This window comes from Acanthaster planci, unplaced genomic scaffold (genome assembly GCF_054643075.1).
Source record: "Acanthaster planci isolate LZ-2023a unplaced genomic scaffold, COTS_SCS Contig3, whole genome shotgun sequence".
Classification (NCBI taxonomy): Eukaryota; Metazoa; Echinodermata; class Asteroidea; order Valvatida; family Acanthasteridae; genus Acanthaster; species Acanthaster planci.
Genome location: NW_028257627.1, coordinates 254,435 through 281,349, shown reverse-complemented (window position 1 = coordinate 281,349; position 26,915 = coordinate 254,435). Strand labels below are relative to the sequence as shown.

General features: G+C 42.3%; 1 protein-coding gene across 4 annotated transcripts; it reads left to right on the top strand.

The window, feature by feature from the left end:
* The first annotated feature begins 752 nt into the window (after positions 1-752).
* LOC110981056 (far upstream element-binding protein 1-like) lies at positions 753-26,336 on the top strand. 4 transcript variants are annotated; one of them, XM_022238234.2, is made up of 20 exons: positions 753-915; positions 4,044-4,191; positions 4,693-4,735; positions 5,650-5,702; positions 6,895-6,966; positions 7,786-7,849; positions 8,724-8,853; positions 9,999-10,097; positions 11,014-11,046; positions 11,472-11,564; positions 11,880-12,080; positions 13,892-14,087; positions 14,706-14,857; positions 15,534-15,583; positions 16,267-16,402; positions 18,349-18,520; positions 19,279-19,347; positions 21,557-21,723; positions 23,052-23,110; positions 24,057-26,336. In XM_022238234.2, the coding sequence occupies exons 1-19, from the start codon at positions 826-828 to the stop codon at positions 23,070-23,072; spliced, it is 1,989 nt and encodes a 662-aa protein (XP_022093926.2). In that variant the 5' UTR covers positions 753-825; the 3' UTR covers positions 23,073-23,110; positions 24,057-26,336. The 4 variants fall into 4 exon arrangements, with proteins under 4 accessions (XP_022093926.2, XP_022093925.2, XP_086987720.1 ...); XM_022238233.2 differs by having other exon boundaries at positions 21,554-21,723; XM_087131594.1 differs by lacking the exon at positions 19,279-19,347.
* Positions 26,337-26,915: the final 579 nt, after the last annotated feature.

Below are 26,915 nucleotides of genomic sequence, written 5' to 3'. Positions count from 1 at the left end.
AATCTTACAGTTCATATAGCATCGACATGTAACTGCGATAAATTATTTAATAAAGTCCCCTAACTTGGCGCACTTCCACTTTAATTTGACTTTCCTCTCACAGCATTTGCCAAACCTTTTTGTTGAAAAACCTGAAAGTCATTTGGTTAAATACTCATACTATAGTCCCCCCATGATACCATATATATATCCTATATGCCTATATATATCATATATAGGTGTTGAACCTCTGTGAACGTGAAATTTCGTCTGAAATCCAAAAATGTCGGCGTCCTGAAATTGGGCTCAAATTCAGCTGAGTGTTCCAATATATTTCAAATATCTCAGAAAATCCTACATAAACAGTTTCGAAATTCTTTAAAGTTGATTACTTCTAGTAAAGCTAATTCCTTCCACGTACATACCCATCCATAAGTTTGTCAAAAAATTATTTTCATAGTTTTGTGCTCATTTTGAAAGTATTCATTTTGCCATCGGAAAAAAAATTGGAAAATCGGCCGAAAAGAAAAATTTCATCAAAACTTTGTAGCATGTTCATAATATCGCGATTTATGAATCAGAATATTGAGAGTTTGATGAAGTTTCATTAATTGTGGAATTTGAGGTAAAAATATTGCTCCGGTAAGACACAAGAGGCGAAAATGAAAGCGCGCCACGCCATGTTGTTAGGGATCAATTGCGCGCGCCAAGTGAAGGACATTAACTATATTATGCTAATTCATTAGTGACGTAATATGCGTCATTCATTTACGAACACGCACTCTGCATTTCTGGAAAACCGTGTGCCGAGGAGAGGCCATTTTGCACCCTGAGATTAGGACGAAAATGACCGATTTTCAGGCCGTCGCACCGCCAGCTTCTATCTCCAACGACGGAAAGTCAGCTTTTGCTGACGCAGTACAACGGGCTAAGCAGGTTTGTACGGATTATGAAGAACAAAGTGGTGAATTTTGATACCAAAGTTGGGACTTCTAAACATGCGGCGGGTTTATCTTCAGCCAGTGACGTAGCTGCACCACGTTCCCTTTGTGCATGACAAAATGTGCAGTGGTCGAACCAGTGAGAACGTGAGAACCGTGTATTTCCGACACGCGACGCGCATCTACCAAAAAGTAAAGATAGGCCTATTCCAGTATTCGGGTTTGACCATCTTGCCCCGTAACTACTTTAAAACAAGCCAGAACTGTAACTGTCAGTGGCTCTATTACTTGCATGATTATGAAGATGATGATTTGCAGATTTTAGACATGTCGACATAGGCCTACATATGTAGAGTAGCCTACATTGCATGACCACGATGATGACACTTCGCCCCATTTCCACTTGGCCCTTGACGGGTGCAGACCACTAATTCAAGTGACAATTTCTGACCAGCTCATTAGCATTACAGGTGCCCCCCAGTATCTTTTGAAAAAGGAGACTGTTTGGCCCCCAAAATGGTGAGATTGTGTAAATCATTGCCAGGATCAACTCCCTGGGTCTTTGAGCTTTCATATGAGGGCAGAAGGGCTGAAAACTACGGTTGAAAAATGGTCCTAAGTGCCCGAGAAAGTTGAAGGTTGCCACTTGAAAAATGGCTGCAATCAGACTTCGGAAAAATCACTTTTGGGGGGGTGATTTTGTTTTGTGGGAATAATTAAAAATGTAATTGGTTAACCCACAAAAAATTGAAAAGAAATTGAAAGATAAGTGACCAGACAAGAATTTCATTTGTGTTTCAAAAAATCTCAGGGATGTTGGCGTGCATGCTATTGGGCCCTGAACGGTGCTGATTTTACACTGTTTTCAATGGGGCTTGAATTAGTGGACGTCCAGTCCTATGACGCGACGGCTTTGCCCCAATTAGCCACATAGCCCCATTCCCATTTCGCCCATTGCCACTTTGCCATATCCCCACCTTGGCCCAATTCCACTTTGCCCTGCTCCAGTGTTATTACTTTAACCAGGTTTCACCTAGCCCCAGACTGGGGGCCTGTCTACTGGACTCCCTCTGCATGCTCTGTATCCTTGGCCTTACTTCGAGAACTCAAAGTCACTACTCCATGTGACTTTGAGCACACTTGGTTTACATGGTGTCGTAATTCTATGGGGGTTTGAAAAGTGCTTTGCCATGGTCAGGTAGTTGTACCTGAGAAAACCTCCGTTTGCACTTTCTGGAGCTAGTCTACCCCTTAATGAACCTCTACCTATATCGAACATCCAGGTTCTTGTGTATTTTGTAGAATTTAAGCTATATTATTGTGTGTGTTTTTTTTTAACCATCCTCACCTCTCATCCCTCGACGATCCGCACACATGTACATTCTTTAAAGGCCATACGTCACATGATTAAACAGACGTAGCGTACTTGCGTAATGAACGTTTATGTTGCTTTGGATACCAGTCCGGATAATTCCGACTACTCTCGTTAAGATTATGTATAGAGATATCTGGGAAATCTGTGGTCAGGGAACTTTGTATTTATTGAACTAAATGCTTTCAATTTCTGTTGCCCTTTCATCTTGGCCAATACTAGCTCAAGAGACCGGTAGCTCAAGTTTCATGTACTTGTATAGTTCATTATGGTTAGATATATACATTTATGACATCACAAGTTGTACCGAAGCCACGTTTCCTGCACAGTCCATCCGGATATCAGACCTCCTAAAATATCCATCCCAATGAAAACTCTCCAAGTGCTGTGCAAAAGGGTCATCTTGAAGTGGATCAGACTTTTGTTAAACATAAGAAGCAGGCTTTATGCCCAATTCCTAGACTATCACCACCAAGCCACTATCTTTCAAGGTAGAGAAACACCTATCGGACACCATTTTAGCTTGTGAGATGTTCTACATTTGACCTAGAACAGTTGGTGACTTACACATAAGTCAAATATTTAACCAGAAAAGGAAAATGAGATACATGTGCATGTACATCACTGCAAATTTTACTGATCAAAATCACTGTCAGAGTCGGTGCTTTCACTGGAATCTGACGAGGGTTCTGCAGAATTTCGAACGGCTTTGATTTTGGCCTCTTGCAAACTACATTGCTCACAGTAAAGGACATTGTCTTCCGACTGATTCTCTTGTTTCAGCCAAGGCATACATTTATCTTTCTGCCATTTTTCAGCGGTACATTTGGACGGTGCTTTTGGCATTTTTGTTGCACATTGATCACCACGGAATGACAGAAGTTAACACTTGCTTACATGTATGTACGTGCAAAGCTGGTATCGCGCTTGGGGAGTATGTACCAAGGCGTCACTTATCGCGCATTGAAAGTATATGTGTGCACTCGGTACCGTACTGTACCGAACTACACATGCTGTATAATCCCACCAAATCACAGCAACCTCATTTCCCCCGCAATCCGTGGGCCTCGTGCTGCTTGAAACTAGGACAAGAAACTGGGGGCGAGTTTGTTTTGTCAAACATTTCATTTTTGCTGTGAAGCCGCTAGCGCTCCAGCTCCAAGCAGGGCGCTGGGTCGGTTTCCGATCCATGCCGCGAATATGCCGTGTGCACTGTGGTTATGGCCGGCTGGGGCAGGTTGTGTGGCCGTTGTTACGCGTGATTTTAAAAGAAATTTCCATTCACAAAAATTGCACATTAGTTTCATGTTTGTCTCGCTTTTGGCACAAAATTTATCGCATTTCCATCACTGATGGTTCATGCTTACATTGCTGTTCATATTCACTACCTCTAATGACGATCCCCATAGTTCTTTTGGTACATACATGTATTTGCATAATTGGATTTACACTTACTGGTACATATTGTTCAATTTCCGATATAATGCCTATTTTTCCCAAGGAACTCGAGCCACATTGGGTGACAAAAAGAGTGAAATATCCAGCAATGACATGCATGATTAAATTTGAAACAAAACTTTCCTGGAGGAGTAAAAATACTCCCAGTCATGCAGCTGGACTTGAACCCGACACTGGCTAGTGTGCTCACCAGTTTCTTGAGACCACACACTGACTTGATTCCACGTTGAAAACGAGCATGATAAATGGTACACACAAGAACAAAAATTCACAAGTTTTCTATTTTGCTTCAGATTGCAGCCAAAATTGGAGGGTCGACGTTGCCTGCTGGCCAAGCAGGTGACCCGTCGGTGTCGCTGGGTCTCAAGAGACCCCTGGATGAGCTGTCAGGGGAGGAGCCAGCTGGAAAGAAAAACATGGCCTTCCCAAATATGAGTGACCGTGAGTTCATCTCATGTTGGTTCATACTGTCCTTGAATATGGCCAAAGCCCTAGGTAACACTTTCAGCACCTGTTTTTCTATACGACCCAAGTGCGGAAAAAGGAAGAGGTCTGCATCTGGCCTCCAAGAATTTTGAGTTTCATAAAACACTTAGTATAAAACAGGTTCAGAGATGGCACACGTTCTGTCTCCTCCAGTTACAGAATCCCCTTTCCTCGCTAAAATCTTCCCGAAATAAACAGGGTGTTTATTAAATGAAACTGGAAAGCTCAGAATACTTAACAGAGAAAGATGAAAATTCTGAACACTTTCCGAAATTTCATTTAGGCAGGAAGAAGGTCCTTTGCATTTCAACAGCAAGATTTGAGGTGTCTGTTGAAACTTTAAAAGAGAAATTTCAAACATATGCGGCAGAGACTGAAGAGAGTAATTTAAGCCTAAAATGTCTGGAGAAGACAATAATATGATTATTGACGGCTCTCAAATTTTCTGGTTTTCAGCTTTGGGGAGTAACATGTACTCCATGAAACCGGGTATGCCTGGGTAAGTGGTGGTTGGTTTTTGTTCCTCGATCTAAACTTAGTAGGCCTTTTAGAAGAAGGCAACTTGCGTGTATATCCTGCTACTGCTGCCTCATAACATTTGCATAAGTCCTCTATCTTTTGGTGTCCGTTATTTCTCTAACCCTACTACCCCAAACCTGCTGTACTCAAAGGCAGGTTTTGTGAGGTTTGGGCAGGTTTGGTACCATACCTGATGAACTTCCTGTTTGAATGTTGTGAAACTGGGGATGAAAGGCCCAGGGAGATGGTGTTTGATTCTGTGTGAGTTGGGACACACGTGGTTCGTTGTGTGCAGTTGTGCCAGTTGTTGGACTATGCTTGATTTCGTCAGGTTTGGTACTGTTCAGCGCAAGTCATCCTATACTGCATAGACCCATTCATACCATATCACTCAAACTCCAACGGGCTTATTCTGTTAGAGTTTATCAGGTTTTGTACAGTGACCTGCATGTACAAGTACATAGACAAGTACATGAACCTGTTGATTTTGTGAGGTTCAGTGTACTTTCTAGTGTAAGAGCCTAGGGGGTTAGGGTTAATGTGATCTTTGGTGTTTTAACTATTACTTGAAATTCCTCCAGCAATAGCAGTCGGCATGCTGAGGCAGTGTAAATGATATCCTGTAGAAGTGCTCATAATTTTCAATATAATTTAGGCCTATGTGTATGCATACCTGAGCAAAGGCAGCGCGAGGTCCATCCCAAGACCTTAAGACAGTGCATTCTTCAAAATCAAAAGAAATGTTTGCCATACTGCATTGCACCGCATTTATTCTTCAAAACCTGGCATTTATGCAGGGAGGATTTGGAAAGACTTTGGAAGGTTCGCGTCTAGCAAAAGGATGTTTGTTTTCCTTGGTAAAAAGTCCTTTTTTGTTGTTTTTGGTCCTTATAGTATTGGAAGTGCGACGGAGAACTACAAGGTGCCGGCCAATCTAGTTGGTTTGAGTAAGTACATGGGGGCCTTGCATTAAAACCGTGTTATTCTGGTGAAGTTATTGGCCAGCCGGCAGGATTTGTAGGGTGAAATACACTTTATCAGTTAACCCTCCTACGCTGAAGTCACTCTTTGGGTCATTTGGTGAACACCTCAAAGAAGCACAGCTGTGTCATGTTGTGCACTGCACCAACTGTCCCTCACAGGAATATCAGATTGCACTTTTGTGCTGCCCGAGAACTGTGCTTCACTGTTTCATGTGCATAATTGTGCAGTAAACCAAATGCAGTGAAGAGGATTGCACAAAAGACCCTGGGTCATTTTGTGCTGGCAATCTAGTGTGTACACACTGAACCTGTGCATGTTTGAGTTCCATATAAATATTACATGCTCACCAGTGACTGTGGGCATTTGTGCACATTTGTGCTGTAAAACCAAAGGAGGGTTAAGACTCAAGATGAAGAGAGTTGAAGGGTTCCGTTTACACAGCCAGGGTTTACCTCTCGGCATTCCTTGGAGTGTGTGGATTGCAGGCGCTGTGATAATGGTTAGAAAGTATTGGGAGAGAGGGTGTACATTTTGGTATAAAAAATGCTGATTAACAAGGGTTTTCTGGAGAGACGGACAGGGTTCCCACAGTAATGGAATATCCATGAAAGAGAGTCCTGGAATATTGTGAAAACTCATGAAAATTGGGGAAAACATGACCCCATGGATCCCTCCTATTGGAGCAAACAATTCATTGACAAGTAATGGGAATCAAGATCATTCATGGTTATTAAATTATATTATGGAGTTGTGGGCTGCTTCAAGGGAATGATAATTTTACAGACCGTATCCTTGTCGGTCAAAAGTGTAGGCTAATGCAATATTCCAGTACCTAATACCAGGCACAAGCAACTGTTTTCGGCAAAGTGACAAGAAATGTCATGGCAATTGTCATATTGTAGTCCTGGAAAAGTCATGGAATTCGGTTTCCAGGTTTCTGTGAGGACCCTGGCTAGTCCCTGTGCCTGGATTTCACAAGGAGTTCACTCACGGAGTGATAATGGCCGTGTCCGAAACAGGCTTCCAGAGCTACGGCTAGGTCTATTGTCTACGCGTCTCCACGCATTTCCAACGGAACGAAGACCTAGACCTAGCTCTAGACAAGAGATTCGGATGCAGCCATTGATTCAACCCATCACTTTCTGTCTCCCACAGTTATTGGAAAGGGCGGAGAGACAATCAATAAAATCCAGGAAGCTTCGGATTGCAAAGTACAGGTTGCTGGACGTAAGTTGGACTTGTCTTGCAGCTGCATCTGAATTAACCGGCTGTGGCTAGGAACCACTCAAGCATTGGATACTAGCCTTTGTTATTGCCAGCCACACCTTTTAAAGAGACCATGCGAAAGAATTATTTTACTACACCCACTGAAATTACACCTTCATGGTTTTTAATTAACATCTTTGTGGATGTTTCTTTTGCTATTTCAATCTCCTTTTGGAGCCTGTTTAGCTTTCATGCCGATGCAAATTTGCATTTTTATGATCCAAACGGTGACATCATCCCAAGCACTGAACCTTGATGAAACACTGCTGGATTTTTTTCTATAATTTGCTGTCATAAATTTCCATTTCTTTGGTAATTTATTGTTGTGTACAGTATATGGCAATAAGCCAGCAAGCAATACATTTTCAGAATTTCTTTTCAAAGAGCAAATACACGGTACAACATTTGAACATTAAAAAAATTCAACTGAAATATGTCTCTCCTGATAAATCACGGCAACAAAGCCTTCATTCGTCTGGAAAAGCTTGGACCAATTTTTCAATGTCTTAAAAAGTGCATTTTTAAAAAACCTTCACTCCAAAATGATTTCGTGTTTTTCACACATTGAAGAAGATAAAGATCGACGTAAAGTGATTCTTAGAAAATGCATTGCATGGAGTATTTGCCATTGCATGTAGTGTGTGATGGGTTAATTGGTTCTGAAGGACACGCAGCCAGGCTGTTTGTTTGGAGCTCAGTAAATGTGCGGTTGGGTCTGTCGCAGTGGTTTCTATTGTACCACACAATTCAAGATGCTTTCTTTTGCACATGCACTTGCAGAGAACGACATTGAAAACCCGGATGTAAGAACTTGCACACTGATGGGGACACCAGAAGCTGTGCAGTAAGTATTTGGGGCTTGGACTGTTTCTGTATTGTGTTGGCATGGAGTGCAACAGCAGCGTGCATGTGTGGGACATTCACCAATAGAGAAGTCACATACCGTCCAGTGTACTCGCTCAGCTTTCTCAGAGAATTTTGACGACTGTACTGCTGTGCGTAACACCCTTAGATGAGCAGCTCTGTGTGTAATAGCGAGCAATAGCCGTGATCAACTTGGCGATCTTTGACTTTCACCAGGGCAGTTGTTCTTGATGTCACTTTTGTGGTCTCTTACATATGGGTGCTCACACACTACATTATGAACATGTACGTGGGACACTGATGACTGGGTTTTTTTACCCTAATCCTTACTTAAATGTCTGGGACCTTTTTATTTTAGGAAGTTGATGCCTCAAAAAGTTTGGTTTCAGATTCCAATTTTGGAATCGATGCAGCTCATTTTTGACGCGGTCACCCAAGCACGATTTCAGCGTTTTGCACCCAATTTAAATTTCGTCTGACTGAAGTGTTCATATCTGGTTCGTAAGCGACTTAATTGTACACGCAGACGAGCCATGATTAGCAGGCTCCCCGTTGGACGATTGCTGAAGTCGCACATTAACTTCCGGTTCCATGGTTCCACGTAAATGGGGATCAATACATGTAATTCTGTGCGCAGTGTATGTGCAGTGGGCGTGATTTAAACTGAAGTGACGTCACACGATAGGGCCATAATTAAACACAGACGTTTTCATACAAGGTGCCCATTTTAAAATCAAAGCCTTTGTGTTATTAACAAGAGAAAACTGAAGCATCAGTTGTCTTATATTTATGGCCCAACAAACAAAAGGTCACTCCACGCTTACAGTTGACAGGAACATTTCTATTTCCTGCAGGAGAGCGAAACAGGAGCTGGACAACATCATCTACAATTCCAAGGAGGCCGTGACGGAGCAGTTGATGATCAAGGCCAACAAAGTGGGCCTGGTCATTGGCAAGAAGGGAGAGACCATCCGCAAGCTCATGGTAAGGAGGGAAGTTGGCCATTTTGTCACTTTTGTTCAAGTCCCCATCTCCATAGGTAATTTTGGCTTGTACGCTTCAAGTCCTTCAGGTGGTGTTCAATTTTTCCACTTACTGTTTTCATGCAGTTAATCCAAAACTACCGTGAACACTTCCTTTAACCCTAACTTTCTAGTGTCTTGCACTGGACCAAATCCATCAAAATCTAACACTCCCTGTACAATCCACATTTCCTGCTAAAGAGAGCACCACTAGCATGATGGTCTTTGTTATGGACCTATCACACGGCATACCTGACGTCAACAGTACTTATTGCCATGACAGCATGCACTGAATACCCTGGGAGAACTTCAAGCCTCCTGGGCCAAGTCCATCAATATCCATCAACAAGTGGAAATGGATTTTGATGGATTTGGGATGGTTAGAGTTGAGAGGATACAAGAGAATGAGCAAAAACTGTAACAACCAAAATCTTAAGATTTTATTCACTTTTTTCAATGAAATTGGGGAAAAATACAGAGATGGGCATACTTGGTCAAAAGGTCCATATTGATGACATGCGCCTTAAAGATTCACATTGGTTGATCTCAAAATAGGTCAATTGCTCCTTGATCATCGTTGATTCAACCTTGAATAAAAATAAGCATGGAAACAAATTAAGCTGATCAACAGATCAAAACTTTAATCAAAACAGACCAATTTATCAGTGGAACTGCGTTTCTTTTTTCTCACATGCCCTAGGGTTTAGATCAAAAGGCAAGAGTTGACGTATTCTCCCAGTACTTTGATTTTGAATTTCATTTTTGTATTTTTAGCATTGTTTTTTAAGCAACGTGGCCTTCAAAAGCACATGGCCTCAGAAGGACATGATGCCTGAGGGGGCATTTGCCCCAGTGGTTAAGGTTTGAAGCTAGTCCAGCAGCCGGTTACATTGTGCAATCTTAAGTGAGTCACCCTAAATCTATCTGGATTTCTTCACCCAAGAGCAAGGATGGTCAATGTGTTTAACCACTTAGCTCTATTCTCCCCCGGGAGTTGAGCTGTTACCAGCAATGTTTGGATGAGCAAAGAGGAGGATAATATACCAGCTTCTGAATAACGGTTTGGTTAAATGCCTTACATGTGATTATTCTACCAATTGCCTTCAGGAACAGTCTGGTGCCAGGATGATGATGATTCAGGACAGCACTGCCAACACTGGCATGGAAAAACCCCTCAAAATCACTGGTGACCCATCTCAAGTGGAAGTGAGTATTCACTACCGGCATGGTCTGTTCAGGGCCAGTCTGGAAACAATCACCTTAAGAACAAGTTTTTATCTAAATTGAAAATGGTGGTTGTGCCCCACTGGTAATGAGAACAGTGGTTCCACAAGGCATGGTGCTCAAAGGCAATAGAGGATTTCCCCCCCCCACTAAAAAAATACACTGATTTACCGTGATTCAAAGCATGTGCCAGTGAAAGACAGTCAATGCACGCACATTTTGGAGGATGTAGCAGTAAAAAGCTCAAAACAAATAGCATTGAGCGTTTGTGAAATGGGAATCTTTTGCCCAGTATTTCATCCGTGCTGTTGATTGTATGAGAAGAATTACAGATGCTGGCTTTGCATCAGTGTTTTGGTCGAGACCATCACAAGACCTGACACGCGAGACCTCACACAATGACAAAGGAATGCTTTTGTTGCAGTTCATTTTGATAGCTCGTGATGTGAATTCAGACTGGAGGGCTTGTGTTGGTCTTGTGAAAGTCTTTAGTGGTCTTGACTACAGCATTGCCTTGCATGCATTGGTTTGTAGTGCACACTGTGCTGTCTGCCAGTCCTTGTGGTCCATTGTGTTTTGCATCATTTGCTGTGCACTGCACCTGTTTTTATTTCTTGCAGCATCTCAAGGTTTGCCTACTGTTAGGCTTGTCTGAAGCTGAGATGTTGAATTTTTGCCAACCCTGATGAAGTTATTGTTGGTCCGACAAATGGAAATGTAAAACATTGCTTGTCAGTATCAGGCACTTCCCTGGTTTGCGTGTACATCGTTCAAATGGTCTAGTTACAGACCTGCAGTTGATGACTGATGTTTTGTGAGTTTATAGGAATGGGATTTGTGTATTGTCAGTGGTCTGTGGCAACTGTAATGAAATGGAATTGTTTCTTTGCCTTGACAGAGAGCCAAAGAACTGATCAGCGAATTGTTGGATGTAAGTTATCTTTGCAGTCACATTTTGTTCTGCCAAATCCTTCAGGATATTGTGTATTCTATGCATTGCATCATAATCATTGTATTTCACCGTGTAATAATGCCGTTAAAACACTGTACATGTACTCCTTAAGTGTTGGCCATCATGTTTCTGCCATAGCAATCCCCGCTGTCATGAACATAGCCTTATTCCCAAAGGACTTCAATATCCTTCAAGTCGGGTTCGTCTCTGGGCCAAGGCAATAAGGATATGTATTAAGTTTCAAAGCATGCCTTTTTTGGCCCAACACCAATATGGGAAATTCTAAGATAAGTAGACCCTGTTTTGTTCTCTCGCCCCAAGACTACAGAGCTTCCCAGTGTGTTCGGCCAGATAATTCCTTCCACAAATAAATGAAGTTCGAACTTGTTCTCCTTTGGTGTTAGAAACAGCAGCAAGAGTACAACAACAGCGTGGGAGGGGGCGGACAAGGAGCTCCACGGGGTCAGTCCAATTACGGTGGAGGTGACAACAGAGAGGTAAGCAGCCCCAGGCTTTGACCCTCATTACAAAGTCCAGCTGACTTGATTTCCAATTGTTTACAATCCCGATCAGGAGTTTCCAAACCCTGAACCCAACAATGCCGTGATTTCTCATGCGTTTTCAGTGGGTTGAGGTTGGTGTTATTTAACAGGGGATTACCTGTCCTCAGATGTGATTTAAGTTTGTACAAACTCAAATCACATTTTACCGAAGAGCAGATTCAGAAGCTGCTTTTTCAAAGTTGTTTGACAAAACTTTCAATGTGTTGCATCTGACAATATGTCCTGTTCTTCGTGTTTGGCATGGCTCAGTTCACTGTCCCGAGACAGACAGTAGGCATCATCATCGGCAAGAAGGGTGAGATGATCCGTAGCATCCAGGAAGACACAGGGGCCCGTGTGCAGTTCAAGGAGGATGACGGCTGCGAGGAGCGAGTCTGCATCATCACTGGGCCGACACCTGCTGTGGATCGAGCCCAGGAGATTGTGGACGAGATCGTGCAAGAGGCAAAGGTTAGTACTATTTGCTGATGGTATGCTGTTCAACTTTTAGTTAGGAGGCTGTCATCCAAAGTAAAGAGGCTGTCAATCTGGATTAAGGGCTTCTTACATTAGTTTAGAGGCTTTGAAAGAGGCAATAAAAAAAAAAAACTCACCCCAGTTATAACTTTTATGCAACAGGTGGCAAGACCATCTTCCAAATTTAACATGAAAATATGGAACAGTTTTCCCATTTATGTTCAAAAAAATGTTAAAAACGCAGGCTGCCGCAAGACCCTTCCTCAGAAACACTTGTTATGTATCAATGATGTGCCAGTGACCCTAAAACGTCTGGGGAGCTACTGCTGTTAATGCTGTATTTGGAGGGTGCATGTTTACATGCAAGTCTCGCAGTAAAGGCGTGCTAAAAAAATCCAGTGTTCTTGCATGGTTCTTGTCCGCTATGTTGATGGTTCCATTCATCGAGTTTAAGTGCAAGATTTGTTGTGTTGCTGTCATAAAATAAAACATCTTGTGCAATTTGTAGTTTGGGAGAGGAATCTTGTAAACTGAGACTTGGTGTTCTCCAGGTTTCTGTGGAATAACATGTTGAATCTATCATTCCCCAACAATGCTCAACACAATAAGGGTAGATACACGTTCCCAGTTGTTACCGATAAGTAATATGCCAAGGATTTTCAGAGGACTGCTTAGACAAATATTCAGCATCTGCAAAAGCAATTTGAATTTAGGAAAGCGATGGATAAGCTTCGCTGACTGCTCATGTTATGTTGCAGCTGCCAGCAGGGCCTTTTATTTCTCTGGTGTTGATTTGCGGCTGATGAGTTCATTGTATATTGGTTTTGGGGTAGTCAATCTATCTCTTAGATGTCAAAATCAAAATATTTGAAGCGTCTTGATGACGGTAATTAGCTCCAATGGACTCGCCAAGAGAGGCCGCTCACTCTACCGAGGGTAAAATTAATTAACTAAACTTAGGAAGCTGTGTAGCCATGACAAAGACAAGATTTGTCAGTGTTTAAGTCTACACTGAACAGTAACGCCGCTGTTGTGTTTGGTATCAAGCAGGGCCTCTGTGGAGGGTCAAGACTAAGTGTCTTTCATTGTAGATTCGAAAGTTGTAGTGAGTAAAGGATTAGTGCTCAGGGTTAGGCATTTGTGATTTGTAACAAACTGAACCAGAGGTGTGCATGTGTGTTACTGTGTTTGAGCTTTAAGTTCAATGGCATTACATGTGTTCAGTCTGTTGCGCCTTCAACATTGATGTTCTTTTGTTTGACCTTTGGTGGGGGTTTACAGGGGATGAGATTTATCAGGGTATTTCCCAAGTCAGGATTTTTTCCTCAGGATTTTCCTCATTTTCCTTTTTTAAATCAGGAAAATCCTGATCTTACCATTTAAGTTGTTTTCTACAGTATTGATATAAAAAGCAAGAAACTAAATTTTAAGGCGTACTTTTTGTTAAGCACAAATGGTGAGCCTATTTAAATTTTGGGCGAATCGTGGATATTTCACTTTCCTCAAATCTCACCCTTAGTTTTAGTTTGTACTGCGTTCTGTACTGCGTTCATTTCCCCGATACGCATCCCGCTAGAACCCTGTGCCTCGTACACTCTGTGGGCTCCGGGTGTAAAGTGGATGCTACAGAAACCACCTAGCCTGGATTTCGCTAACGCCACAAGGGTCACTCCCCAATGAGTGGAGTTTGATAGTAGACCAGGCTACATGTGTTTGAGCTGTTGGGACTTCCAACTTGTTTTGTTGGGTTGGCTAGGGCATTTGCGAGTGAAATGTGCATGCCTTTTATTTTTTTCATTCTGTAGCAACGTGACATGGAGAGGGGTATGGGCATGCGAGGCAGGGGGCGGGGCCGGGGAGGGGGACCCAACAACTTTGGCAACCGGGGTGGCTTCATGGGCGGCCGGCCGGGCATGATGAGGGATAACCAGTACCGCAACGGTGGCGAAATGAGGGAAATCCCGGTGGCTGCCAACAAGTGTGGCTTGATCATTGGTAGAGGTAAGCCGTTCTGCAGTTGTAATTCTAGCACTGTTCACCATGTTTGTGTTGACACTTTTAGACAATTAGGGAATACACTAAATTCAACTCTTTCTCCGTAAGTAGGATTCCTCTAGAATTCTTCTAAAAACATCCCCCATGATCTCTGCTTTTCCTTGTTTGTTCAAAATTATTCAAAATTCCTTATAGATTTTGAAGCGTTTGAGAGATGAAGTATTTAACTGCTCATACCACAAACCTTGGCATTTCTCCTGTCTTCGTTTCAACATCAACAAAATTGCCAACTTTCAAAGTCGTTGCCCAGTGTGGTTGAGTTGTTATCAAATGTAACATGTAGCAAGCAAAAGATTTGAGTCTTTTGGTCAAACATGAGAGATCTATCCCAAGGTTAGAGACAGGGAGATATAATCCAGCTTTGAATGATTGCCTGTACATGTTTTTGCAACAGATTAAAGAATGTCAGCATTTCCTAGCTGTGACTTAACCAAGACACGAAGATGAAAGCTGGTCTGCTAATTGGGGGGGTGGTTTCTGTTAAGCTTTTATGGAGTTGACCATTCATTTATGAAGATGACCATTCATTTATGAAGATGACCATTGTGGTTTTTCTGTTTTCAGGTGGTGCAAACATCCAAGCCATTACAGCCAGGTCAGGGGCCCGGGTAGAGATGACCCCTCGTGTCAACCAAATGGGGGAGAAGATCTTCACCATCCAGGGGACGTCTGAACAGATCAGCTCTGCTGAGCAGCTTATCCAAGAGAAACTCAACGTAAGTGTTGAACAACACCTTTGCAAACATTTTTCAGATGTGTAATTTCTCGAAGCCCAGAAAATTTCTTTTTTAAAAAGTGATTTTTATTGAAGAGTGGTAGAAAGATGTATAAAAGTTGACTTCTGAGGTTATCTTGTCAAGTGTGACCACTCGGCATCCAGCTACAGCCTGTCAACCTTGTGTTGGCAGTGGGTGCTGGGCATAACCATGGTGCAATAGGAAACCCAAGCCTGGATTTCACTAATGCCGCCAGGATTTAGATGTCCAGTGAGTGGTGTTTGATAGTAGACCAGGCAACGTGATGCCCCCTGTAGATAATCTGACCTTTGTGAACAGCATGCTTCATGGTTGGGGGCTGTCTTACACTAGACTGCAGTGTAATGGTACCCTAGAACAGAACATGAAAAGGCCACATTGTAGGGTAATCGGACTACTGATATTTGGAGTCATTACTGCAGTGGCACTAGGCTTGTGCATAACGGATAATAATTATGCAGGGTACATACTTCTTCAGCCAATGGGACGTAGTGACTTGCCAAAAATGAAAATGCATCAAGGTTTAAGAATACCTGCCTGGGTGTGGTGCCACTACAGTCATGGGATCTCTTCTGCTCCGTCTTCAGAAGGTGATGCCAATTACGCAAATGCTAATGTCACCTTTTTGTTTCTATAGCAGGGACCAATGGGCGGGGGACCAGGAGGTGGTGGTGGATATAACCAAGGGTAAGGTTTGATTTGTGTTTGCCTAACTGTCTGGTTAGAGAGCTAAAGGTGTGGGCTATTGGAAAGATTACCAGAGAGACTTTTTGGCACCACCATCATGTAAGACTCCAATAGGGGCTGTGAGGGGCTGTGTGGAGGAAGAAATCCCCCATGCAAGAAATCGAGGAAGTGTTTGGTATGCTCACAAAAGAGCAGCAACTTGTTGCAAACAAATCTGTTGTCAAGCCGCCTCTCACATGGGGCTGTACACAAAGTTGGATTGACATAGACAGTCACAGTGGGAAGCCGAAACCGTTTGAATGCATTCTATTGGAGTCTTACATGATGGTGGTGCCAAAAAGTCTCTCTGGTAATCTGGTTTTTGTTCCAGCATTGCTATTCTGTTCAAGGAGCGTGCTGTTTGTCAGTATTGAACGAAGACAGACATGCATCAGAACGGTGTAGCTTGCTGTATTATTTGTCAGCCCATAACAAATATACCTATTGCGCTAGTTACGTTAGCATTTCTGTCCAAATGTACATTGGGAACAGAGCCGTCTTTCAGTCGGAAGTAATCAAGTGAAGTGTTGACGTTTGTGTACTACAGCAGGGGATTTTCCTTGACTTTCAGTACAAAAGCTGGGATAAAACCTGGAATTTCACCAATCCATTACTTCTATTATTTGTGTCGCTCCCTTTCTCAGCGGAGGGCACCAGGGTAACCAGAACTACAACCCCGGGGGTGGGGGCGGCGGTTGGGGTAACGGCGGCTACGGTGGGGGTGGCGGTGGTGGAGGCTGGGGACAGCCCCAGGGACAGCAACAGCAGCAACAGCAGCAGGTAAGCCAAATGAAGTGTTGGGCCTCTCCCCTGACGGTGGGGAATGTTAAAGACTACTTGACCCATAGTTGCTGAAGTGTACAGGGTTGCTCACAGTCTTCCACTGGTTCCCAGCTGGTATCATATTTTGAAGAGTTAATTTTACAAATACAACTTTTTATCAAAATTGACAAACATCTGGAAGCTTTTTGTACCAGTTCGCCCAAGAAAATAGCAGAGATCCCTTTGTTTCTCCCCAAACCTTTGTTGGGAAAACATTATATATCAACAGTTGGTACATACTTTGTCGTACCACAAAGATTTCTCCGAGTGTCGTGGAGACTTCACTTAAAATTTCCCTGATGCGAGTCGGTATTGATAGTGAATTGTGTGTTCTCAGCTATCTATTTGGATAACTGATGGTAAGAAATGAAAATAAACTCAGTAAACTTGCTGAACTGAGCCTCACCGACATTTTCTATTCTCGACACAAAATTCTCAAACTTTCTGCAGCAAAAATAAATGTGACAAACTCAAAGAAATGTCGTCGGAAGATACAGGTGAATAACATGAACTGAAGAGAAACTTCAGTGAAAAAAACCTCCCAAAGTGGGATTGCCTGCTTGTTTATCATTGCCAGTGAAACTGACGTGTAGGGCTGTGCCGAATACAGTGGATTATTATTTGCCAAATTTGAATCTTTGAATGCAAAATTTATGAAACTGAAGGGAGCATTTTCTTTTGTTTTAAATGAGAAATACTGTTTAATGGACGCTCGTTTGAAGCAGATTCAAATGAAAAGCGACAAATACAATGATTCGAAAAGTAAGTTATTTATTACAGAATTTAAAAGGAATAGAAATTTTCAAGAGGGCAAGAAGTTTTGTTCGTCTCTTAAATCGTGGCTGGGGATACTCCTAGAAGTGAGAAGCTATTATAGTGATTATAACGACAATTGCGTGTAACTGATTTTGTATAAGGTTTCTTCATCAACAGTCTGCCGGTCAGTACGACCGAATAATCAGTCATTCAGTCGAATTGAATATTCGAATAGTGAACTGTTCGAATTGACTCATCCCTACCTGTGAGAAAATTGGAGCCCAAAAAGTTGCTAATCCATAAGTTAAACCCGTAATCACACAAGGAATAGTACATTGATTGAAAAACAGAATGGAAACTTCTGGGCGTAGTGACCCTGTTACATGTGCAAGGACTTAAGTAGTTGGGTTTGGTTTTTTTTGGTAAATGCTAAATTGTATCTGAATCGGCCCCGAGTTCACACACACCCTCATTGGCAAAGGAGGGACATTGGAAGGTTTTCAACTGGGCTCGCACAGGTGCCCGGCACACATGCGAAGACCATACATTCCAATATAAATTGATTGCGTACACTCAGCTTGCTCTGATGCAAATGCACGTAAACCTGCACTCGTTCCCACCAAAGACAATCGTTTCCACGTAAAAACATGCCCTACTTGCTCAGAGTGGATAGTTTGAGACATAATACCTTGTTGAAAACTCCCCGTTGGTTGTTTTGTGTGGTTGCTTAATTAATATTTTGAGAAGAAAATGGTGTCTGCGTCCTCTTGTGTCATCAAAGATGCGTAACCGAGGAACAGGGATGACACTGTTTGGTTACCGGTTTGTACGGACAGTTGCTCCTTTGCATTCAGTTAGAGCCCAACACCCACTTCCTCCATGGGTGGTGGGTGTCGAATGAATGCTACAGTAAACGTTGCGAGCCAGGCCTTGGTTGTTCAGAGGTCGAGATGGAGCAAGGTGTTCTTGCTCTTCACAACCGGCATGTGATTGGAAGACCTGGTGACAAGCATGATTCTCAAAGAACATGGCATCTGGTCACAATGTGACAATTGTGCATTCCAGTTTGAGAGTTGGTTGTAATATACACCTGTCTCTCATAGGCTGCAGTACAAATGTTTTAAACAGAGATTTTCTGGTCTCAACAGCCGGGCCAGGACCAGGCTAAGAGCAACGAGGCAGCATGGCAGGCCTTCTACCAGCAGCAGCAACAGTACTACCAGCAGCAGCAGCCTGGGCAGGCCATGCAGCCACAGGCTGCTGCCACCAGCACCCCGCAGTCAGCCACCGGCAGCCAGCCCACGGCCACACAGTCACAAGGTAGCGACACTCTCCCCCACCGGCCCCTATGTTCCCACGCCAAGTCACGGCTTCTGTCTCTAGCAGTCAGGAGCCTTGAGCGACATCTCATCAGCTATCCCATAATGTCCTGGTTCGTTGCAGACCTGTGGCCAGATTAACTTTGATCCATATTGGAAACCTGTCAAGTTGACTGAGGCTAAGCTTCTCACATTTAACCACTCAGATGGCATTTAGACCATAGGGGTAACTTAGAGCCAAAAAATAGCAGGATGAGTATCCTTGTTTGCTTATATTTGCACATGACAGTTTCCAAGATGGGAGGGTGCTGTCGACAGATCTGCACTAACCAATGCTGCCCTTGAAAGGACTCAGAGCTGGACTACATCTCAATTTCTCCCCCCCAAAACAAAAGTCAAAAATGATTTTCACCTCAAAACACCACCTCACTGTCACATTGGCAGTTCATCAAGTGACCAATTTTTTTAGTGCACATCAGCCGTGTGGATTTATTGGACAAAACATGTTCTGACACATTGCTTTGTCAGCAATAGTCTGGTGCCCCATAGTCTGTGGAAGGTAACCATCAGCCCAAAGTCAGTGGCCAAGACCAATATGGCCATTGCGTATAACATTCAGTAGCTCATCACTTGTGGTATACACTAGCCAATGCAGACAGAGGGGTGGTGAGAAACCAATGGGAGACAGTAAAACGGTGCCCAGATCCAGATAATGGGGGTCCACCCTGTGTATTTTGCTTGTGTTGCTTTCCATACTAGGGCAAACCCAGACCCAGGCAGGCCAACCAGACTATTCAAGCCAGTGGGCAGAATACTACAGGCAACAAGGTAGGTATATCCTGGGAAAATCCTTTTTTTTTTCCCCCTTCCCCCCAATGCAAGCAGGTGAACTGTGATGTCAGAATGAATGTGTCCTTGCTTGTCCTTGTCCATCTCATGTCAGTGCCGCAAAGCTTACTTGTATACTGCACATGCTGCTGTGCTTCGCCAGGCTTTGTTTCATAGTTGCCAGGGTTTTAGTACCTCAGTGTCAGCAGGAAAAGCCCAAGAATTGCTTGTAGTTTTCTCTCACTGCTTAGCTTAAAGCTGACTTCCTCAGTTAACAGCATTTTGATGTAAAAGAGCCATCTCATATGTTGCCTAATACTATCTGTTGGGACAAAAAACTTGATACAGCGATGTTATAATTGCAAGGGAATTTAGTCATTAAATTTTTCTTTTAGCTTTTATGTGGGCCTCTACCACCTGAAAGGAAGTTTGAATGCAATAGAAGGTTTGCAGTGGTGGAGACAAATTGGTTTTGATCTGTTGAGGAAGTTGGTATGAAATTACAAAAGAAAAAAAAAATCCAGCTTGATCCAAGCTCCATTTTGCCAATCTGTTCGCCAAGTTACAGAGTCAACAGGCAGTCTTTAGCTGGTTCATCGTCAGGTTCATCGTCTATTTTCACATACTGGAGTAGACAGGTCTGCCTCAAGTATATTTTCACGCACTTTAAGAGACTCCAGCAATCCCTAAGGCACTTTTAGATTGCTTGTCTGAAGCCGTCTGAGGTAGATCGTCAGTGCATAAGTTGAAGAGAGCAGCAGCAAGCTCCGATCCCTGTGGTACGTCATGACAGAGGTATCCGTTTCCTGCTCCATTCACCAGTTGAGGTCCCCAGATAGAATAAGATAAGAATCACAAAGAAAAAGACAAGGTTTAGGTCAAAGGTCAAAGTAGATACCATAGAGCTTGTATGAGATGTGGTCGATGATGTCGAAGTCCTGTGTTTGCAGCTTGTCCTTATTCCCTGTGTGGGTCTCCAGCAGAATGGTTAGAGTGGCCTCATTCGCAGTTAGGTGGAAGATTAAGATCACGCTTGGCCCAGGTGATGACTTGTTTTTGTTTAAGAAGTGCTCCCAGTCTCGACAGTAATGTGGTTGAGATACACTGGTGTTGGGATGGTGAACAGCGACGGACCTTGAAATAAGCCAGCAAGCCGAAAACCATGTGGTGGACTTGCTGATTCAGTTTGCTTAGACCAGCCACTGTGTTACGTCACGCTGGCGTGACCACCAATCGAGGAGATTCTGAGCAGGCCGTCAGTGATAGCATTATTAAGCCAGATGGGCATTAACTACTTGCCGCCGGGGAGCCTGGTACCGGAGACATGGTGCCGTGTTTCATGGCCGAGGTGCCTGAAATCAGAACTAAAGAACTGGGTCTTACAACAAAAGACCGAACTCGTTACAAAAGACGAGCTGCTGGGACTTGCCAATCAAGGTTCATATGCTGTCAGCAGAGAGTGCTGGCATTAGGGGAGGTAATCTGTCATTGTTTCAAAACAGTACCATTTTTTGCCACTGCCAGCGCCAGCAGATTATCAGTGGGGACAAAAGTCTTCCAGCACTCCAGGAATGAGCGATACAATACTGCTGCATGCTCATGGAATCTGGCCGCATTAGTAAAGACAATACTGCCATTCAGCAACACACTGGGCCAATTTCCGGAAGACAGGAAATTATGCGATATCGTACAATGGGGGCTCTTTACTAGGCAGCAGGCACGGCTGCAATGCTCGCGCATCAATGGAGGTTGTGAGATTAGACCAGCCACCAGACGGTCATGCATGTGGGTGTATGCATCCAGTAAATGAAGATAAGAATTTTTGAAGAATTTTGAAAACGGAAAATTGACCACCAGCGCGTCCTGCATGATCAAACTCCAGCCAGAGGGAAGTGGTTAAACAAGCAGCAGAAACATTATGCCAAGCTTAAACACAATTCATGTCCTGGATGTCAATGCTAAAGTGAAATGGATGGAGGCTGTATTGGCCGAGAATTATTTCCTTTAATAGCGCCATGATATTGGGTTCAGTTACTGTCCAAAGAACACCATTACAGCACTCCGTTATGAAATTCCAACATTCCTCCACCAAACGCAAAGGCTCACCCCCACTTTTTTCCCTGCAAACTTGGTTCACAGCAGGAAACTTTTTTTTTTGTTTTTTCCTCTCCCCAATACCTCAACTCCACCCTCCCCACTTTTCCAGCAGAGGCAATGAGGGCGCAAGGGGGTACACAGCAAGGCGGTGCCCAGCCAGACTACAGTGCAGCCTGGGCAGAGTACTTCCGACAGCAGCAGGCGATGTATGCCTCACAGCAGGGGCAGCAGGGGCAGGCGCCACCTGCCGGCCAGCCTGGCCAGCAGCCTAATCAGCAGGTACAAAAAATTAAAAAGGATCGTGTCATTTCTAGCAACTAGCACAGGTATTATCGAGTGATCATGAGTCCATCGCGAGTCACTTTGTGTGACTTGAATACCCAAACTGACAGTGATTCCTTTCAACCATTCAGCATCACTCATCCCTTGAGTGATATGCATAAAGTGACTCGTGATTTGAGTTCTGAGCTGACTTTGGGTAGCTTTATGATCAACTGGATCAGAACTCCTGTAACCATTGGCCAATTGCACCCAAAATCAATATCAAGGCAATGAAAGCTCCTGATCTGTCAAGTTTGTCACCAAACATGCATGACATATTTTACAAGAGTTACCCATGGCCCAAGTCTCCAGCTTCCACAGATTTGAGAAGTATAAGTATATAGGGTGGACTTATGCCCCACGCTACAGTAGCTTGTCCGTGTAAAGTACACTACTATACCATGACAGCAGAAAACTTGAAACCAGGAATAATCACAGTTTGGGAATATTAATCGTGATTGTCCAGCAGCAGATGTTACAAAAGTTACCACAGTGGTATAACTCCACCTGTGCCAGATTTGAGGAAACAGATAGTCATGGCACTTTAATAGGCAGTGAGCAAGACCGCATATCAAATCTTGCAACCAATGATGTAATTTTGAGCGATTATCTCAAATGCCCAAATAGGGCCCCTGAAATTGAAAAGTTGAAATGAAATTAAAGTTTCCACAAGCAAATGGAATAGGGACAATTTTTCTGATAATTAGAATCATCTGAAAGCTCATTATTGGTCAGCTTGCCAACAGTGGTACTAAAATGAAAAAAAAAGCTTTAGAAGAGTAATGAAATTCTTGTCTGCCTTTGAGAGAACTTTGAGATTTCCCGGCCGACAAGAGTAGGCAGATCCTATTTAGCAACTTTTCAGTGACAGTAAACATGATCATTCATGAGGGGCTGTCATAAAAGCTGTGATCATTGTTCAAGTTTTTTGAAATACATGTATATGCTATGTTGTGCAATTATTCAAATCTTTATGAAATGGATTATAAATGCAGTGCAAGATTGTTCAAGATTTTTGAAGTACTTGCTATTTTGTGCAATTATTCAAATCTTTATGAAATGGATTGTAAATGCAATGCCGCCTTCGCAGATGTGCAGTTAAAAGCTTACACAATCTACAAGGTTATGCCAACTTTCATGAAATTGCATGCTGAACTGGGCACTGGCCTGTTGCCTGACAGCCAGTCCAACAGATTGTCCGATGGGGAGATTGCATTGTGAATATCATCCCACACTGCGAATATGCAAATGACATCCAGAAAATGGTTTGTCTTTCTTACCTGCAGGCTACCGGCTACCCCCAGTAATATGCACAGTTTTCTAACCTTTGACAAGAGGTTACCAGGTAAGGATGTTTTACACTGTGGTGATATATTCCATCCTCCCTTCGCCCACTTGACCAATTCATGCCTTCTTACTTTGATCTGCATCTCTCGTTGTTTTATTTAATACGTCTTTTGTGCCATGGTGATTTTTGCTTTTTTTTTTGTTTTTTTGTTTTTTGGTCATATCTGTTGCTGTTGTTGGGAAAATACTTGGCATTTAAAAAGTGTATATTACAGCATTAATTAGTGACTGCTTGTTGTGAATTGCTCCTCGGGCAAAATGTTTCAGTCCTCACTCAAGATGATTTTGTGATTTGATTTCTTCATCAAAATAAGTTTTCACTGATGATTGTCCACTATTTCCTTGTGTGGTTTCCTCACTCTTTTTGTCAAACATTTGGATGATGTGCATTTTCATGAATGGTTCTCTACAACTGTAATTTCTAGCAGCTTGTTTCATTTGTCGACTCGGAGGATTTGAGAGTTGTCGCAATATTCTCCTTTTTCCTTGCAGGAAATACACTTTTTGAAACCATTTGCAATGTTAATAATGTAGCGTTTGATTGTGGAAGTTCATGCTGATGTTGTCATTCTTTCATGTATTTTTTCTATGATTATGAAGGTTTACTGGCCACTTTGGTCTATATCATTGGTGCACATTATCTTTATTTTTTTGGTTATTTGGTGAAACATTTTTTCATGTTTTTTATTGTCTAATTTGCACAATGGTTCAACTCTGTGCAGGTTTTGAATGTGCATTGTAATCTTGGACTAACCCATTATTCATCATAGTTTTGCCCTCTGCATTGTCTGTGTCCTGTCTATCCTTATGACGTAATTCTAATTTTATCTGAAAAACCCTGTCGTTGTGAAACTCCTTCCAACAGACGGGGGCCATTGGTGTTCTATTGATATACAACGCTCTGTGTACTTTTCTTGTTTTCCCCTGCTGTTTTTTCCCCACAGGCTCAGAATTGTCAACTGAATTACCCTTCCACATCCAGTGCTTTATCCAAAAAAAAATTGCTGTTTTGGTCGTCTCTGACAAAAAAAATGTATTCACCAAATCCCAATACATGTTCTGTGCATTGTACAAAGAAAAAAAACACCACCTGATTCCAAAATGTCAGAAAAAGATAAGGTAATGTTATTGAGGAAATTCACTGCTGTCGTTAGATTGAAGCATGCGTTTTAGTTGAAAAACAGAAAACCAAAAAATTCCATGATTAGTTTGAATGCGAAGATGATGCATTGTCCGATTTTGTAACTTGTTACGAGAGAGAAGTTGGGTGAGAGGCACATGCATGAAGCTTTCAGAGTAAAATTGAGTAGTCGTCTCTCAAGTGGCCAAGAAGAATTCCGCAGACCCACCCATTTCTTCTGTATAGTGCATTCCGTGGCCACTGTGCTCAAAACTCAAAAATGAACGACCAGAGGGTAATAAATACATGTAGCATGTTTACAACCACCTATGCCTCCTCTCTGAAAATTTGCCATTTGAAAGGTTTTGCCACTTGTTGCATTGCTTTGAATGAATGCATTGATTGATGTTCTGAAATGGATAGCAGTTTGGAGGTTTCCATCTCTCATTTTGCAAACTGTTGATTGTACACACATTGTTGAATATATTGGGGTTTTGGTTTAGTGACGTCACCAGAGCACCGTCACCAGTCTACTGATGCAGTCTTCAGGAGATGTGCATGATAGTCTACCAGATGGAAGATCTTCAGTCCCTGTAGTTTTATGCAGAGACACTATTAGTGCTGGGTTGGTAACGATACTCCAAGAAATTAACCATTTTTGTCAAGAGACCTGTGTATAGACATGCTTAGAAATTCTCTTAAATGTAGTAAATATTTTTCTGAATGTAAGTTTTACTTGGTCAACTTAGATAGCATTCATTTTCATGTTTAAAATTGATTGAATTACGTTTATTGTTAATTTTTTTTCTTGTGTCTTGGTATTACAATTGATCATGCCTATGCGGAGGTTTTATTGTATATAGCATGACGTAGGGAAGGGGTGGGATATTTTTCTGTCGTGTTTTGCAGATACCTTAAACTTTTAATGATCACGTTAAGTTTGCCATGTGCTTTGAGTGCTTTGTCTGTTAAAACAGGAGGCAAAGGATGCCAGGAAAGCAACCAGAGAAACGGTAGGATGGTATGAAATGGAAACCAGATATTGGAATGACCTAGATGACATTGTTGATCAAGTGTACTGCATTCTCTGTGATTAATTAAGTATGGATTGACCAAAATGGCATTGTTAGTATGTGGCATTCTCTGAATCAAAGGGCTTATACCATGTAACATCGCATTTGAAGGTGGTTTTTTTTTCTATTTGCATATTTATAAACTGGTTTTATCCTTATCATTGATGATCATCGTCAGTCCACTTTGCCTTTTTTTAATTGATTGTTACCTTGAAATCATGTCAAATCTGGGATTCTAATTTACATTTTATGCTTCTCTGGATATACATGTATTTCGTTCTTTTTGTATGTGTATTTTTTTTATTTATCAAGTGTGTAGGTGGCTTCCTCTTCTCACGGGAAACCGTAAGTAAATGCCAACAGCAGCCCAAGGAATAATTTGCAAATTTCATGTACCAATTATTTTCCGTGTCAGAGTGATTTCAGCGCTGTCCAACATTGAGGACCGTAATGTGATATTATGTATGTTTTTAAATTATTGTTTTCTTTATTGCAAGTGTAAGTTGATTTGGCAAGGCTTGGAATTGGAATTGTCATTTATTTACCGCGTATAGAAAGTATTCTATGTAGAAACACACTAAATGTCATGTTGAGGTGGTTCGATCAGTCACATTTATATGAGTGCATAAATTGTTTGGGAGGGGATAGTGTAGTCCAGTTTTCCAGCAGGTCGGCTGAGAGAACGCTGGGGTCAGTGCGAGGTCAGAGTGGTGACCTGCCGTGGCTGGGGATGTAGTGATACTCTGGCTTCAGAAGCAAGACAGGTAGCCAATGCGAGGGTAAGATTCCTGTGTAAGAGGGCCATATTCTGCATTGTAGATGTACATTTGATACTGTGACCGTATCTCATTGACCTTTCCATACTGAAATGTATCCAGATGCACTATTCTCCCATCCTTTCCTGGTGTATTTGACTTGTTGCGTTATTATGTGTGTATTAAAACTGGTGACATCTTATAAATATGTTTACGCACCAAATGTACCAGGTTTTATTTTCCTTGTTTGAATATTAAATGCATTTTTACACCTTCCATGTTGTGCCAGTTTTGCCTTAATTTTGTCTGTATTTTTTGTTTTTGACTTTGCTAGCGCAACAAAATAAATGAATTGAATAATATTGGATTTGGGATGTCATGAGGGCTTAACAGTAACAACCTTTTATAATGCTCCATGTATTGAGGTGAGCAAATTTTTAACTTTCTAAATGTAGTTACGCGTGCCTTAAGTATAAAGCTATTCTGACTGAACTTTGACCGTTTCAACAGCCATCATCATCCTGCCCTTTGATTCCGTTGGTCATTTCCACGTGATGTCTGTGTATTGCCTAATCAGACACTGTATGTGCATTGAACCAAGTTGCCTGTGTGCGTTATTTAGAAAAGATGCAGTATTGCTTGTAGCTCACTGTCGGTGTCATCAAATTTTATGTAGGCGTATGTGGTAAATTTATTCCAAGCACCTAATAAAAGCAGGAGTGAAAAAACATGCCATGTTGCAATTCTTCACGCATAACAGCGGACTGATGTAATCTCCCACACACACACACTCCCAAAGAAGTGAGGTGCAGTGCACTTTTGACATGACTCATAAGGTCACTCACCCATTCCCTT